This window comes from Micromesistius poutassou, assembly GCF_964030765.1.
Source record: "Micromesistius poutassou genome assembly, chromosome: 12".
NCBI lineage: Eukaryota > Metazoa > Chordata > Actinopteri > Gadiformes > Gadidae > Micromesistius > Micromesistius poutassou.
In genome coordinates this window covers 4,638,926-4,640,747 of record NC_140282.1, presented here as the reverse complement: position 1 = coordinate 4,640,747, position 1,822 = coordinate 4,638,926, and the positions used below count along the sequence as shown (strand labels likewise).

Genomic DNA, 1,822 nt, shown 5'->3' with positions numbered 1-1,822 from the left:
TTTAATTGTTTAGCCTATAATTGCCCCCGGAGACTGACTGTCTGTGTCTGTCTGCCTGTCCGTCTGTCTGTCTTTAACTCTCTGTAAGGGCTATGTCTGTATGTCTATCTCTTTATGTAAAGGTATGTCTGTCTGTCTGTCTGTCTGTCTGTCTATATATATATTTCTACAAAATTACATTATTTAGAAGGTGTAACCTCGTCATGTCGCACATAGACTACGTAGACTGCCTGGTCCTAAAATGTTAAGAATCATTGAGGACAACATTGCATTGACATAGACTAATAAATACCTCCTAATCCAATCGAGCATATTAAGCTTTTAAAAAATAATAATAATTTTGCCTATATTGGCAGGAAATATGACCATGCGTCATTTGGAGGGAAAAAAGAAAAGAAAAGAAAACACGCTTGGTTAGAACTTTTTGGAAGTTTTCAAATACGCTGAGATATAGAATAAGTAGAATCATTGAACAACGCTAAGTTATGACTCGCTCATCCAAAGTGTGAGTCTGTAGTTGGAGCCTCACGCAGACCTCTGTAAGTGCTCCCCGGGTGATAGCTCTCCGGATCCCCCTCGACTCGGAGGCGAAACTCGTTGAAGCCCTCTTTCCGCGGTCCCTGAGCCCGTAATATCCGACTGCAATACCCGTCTCCCTTGCCGGCTCGTTCAGACGGTTCCTCCGTGAACGCAAACGTATTGCATATCCCCGCAGAGACCGAGCACAGCAAGATCAAGGTGCGTAAAACAAACCCGGTCCCCGTCATCATGGGAACGGGAGATTTACGCAAATACGATGAATACTGAATATAATATCGAGTGAGAGGAAACTAAACGGTTGTCGCAACCTGAGCCCACATAGAGCCAAAACTTGCCAAACTCGCCAGGATATCTGAAAGATCTGCTTCTGCTACACGGGTAGATCCATTCTGACGAGAGTGAAGAAGAAAGTGGTGTTCGCTCTGCTCGCTCGCTCACTCCCGTAGAGCTGCACGCTGCTGGAGCGACGCAAGCTCGGATTGAGTGAGCAGCAGCAGCAGCGGCAGAACGCGCGGTCCGAGAAAATCGCCGAGCGAGGAATGCGCGTTGCGCGGCTGTCTCCAAGGCGCGCGCGCGCACACACACACACACACACACACACACACACACACACACACACACACACACACACACACACACACACACACACACACACACACACACACACACACACACACGTAGATACACACAGACAGACAGGACAGACGCACGCACGCACACGTAGCCTATACAGACGCACGCGTAGCCTATATGCACACGTACGCACGTATGTGTGTAGACCCACACACATGCAGGCACCACTTCTACACACACACACACACACACACACACACACACACACACACATATACACAAGCGCACACACATACACACGCCCACACATACACAAACACACATGCACACACACACACACACACACACACACACACATAATTGCAACCTTTTAGTTGAATGTCCAGAGACAACAAATGCAGAGCAAAAATAAACCATTCCTAATAAGATATTACTGGACCTGAGCTCCTCAGTGTCCTGTCAGGAACCGCATTGGTGATCCTCCATCCCAAGTGACCCCGCCCCACCCCCGGTGACCCTTCACAGATGCACATATAGAAAAAGTCATTAGTATGGAAGCTAAGCGGCACTCACAACACCAACTCATTGCATTCATCTTGCTTTCTGTAATCAGTGAGTTGCTTTTTAGCGCAACGTTGGGATGACAGTCAGACCAGCGATGTAAGGCCAGGACCAGGACAGTATCCAGTGCCATGCTTTTGTTTTTGTA

At 47.6% G+C, this 1,822-nt stretch overlaps 1 protein-coding gene across 1 annotated transcript in view; it reads right to left on the bottom strand.

Moving 5' to 3' along the window:
• Positions 1 to 770, bottom strand: part of LOC311356763 (spondin-1-like) — a gene marked incomplete at both ends in the record, with an annotated part of 48,691 nt that extends 47,921 nt beyond the window's left edge. The window contains one exon of the mRNA XM_084476617.1: positions 536 to 770. Coding sequence (XP_084332743.1) covers positions 536 to 770 — 235 coding nt within the window. The remainder of the gene's footprint in view (positions 1 to 535) is intronic.
• Positions 771 to 1,822: the final 1,052 nt, after the last annotated feature.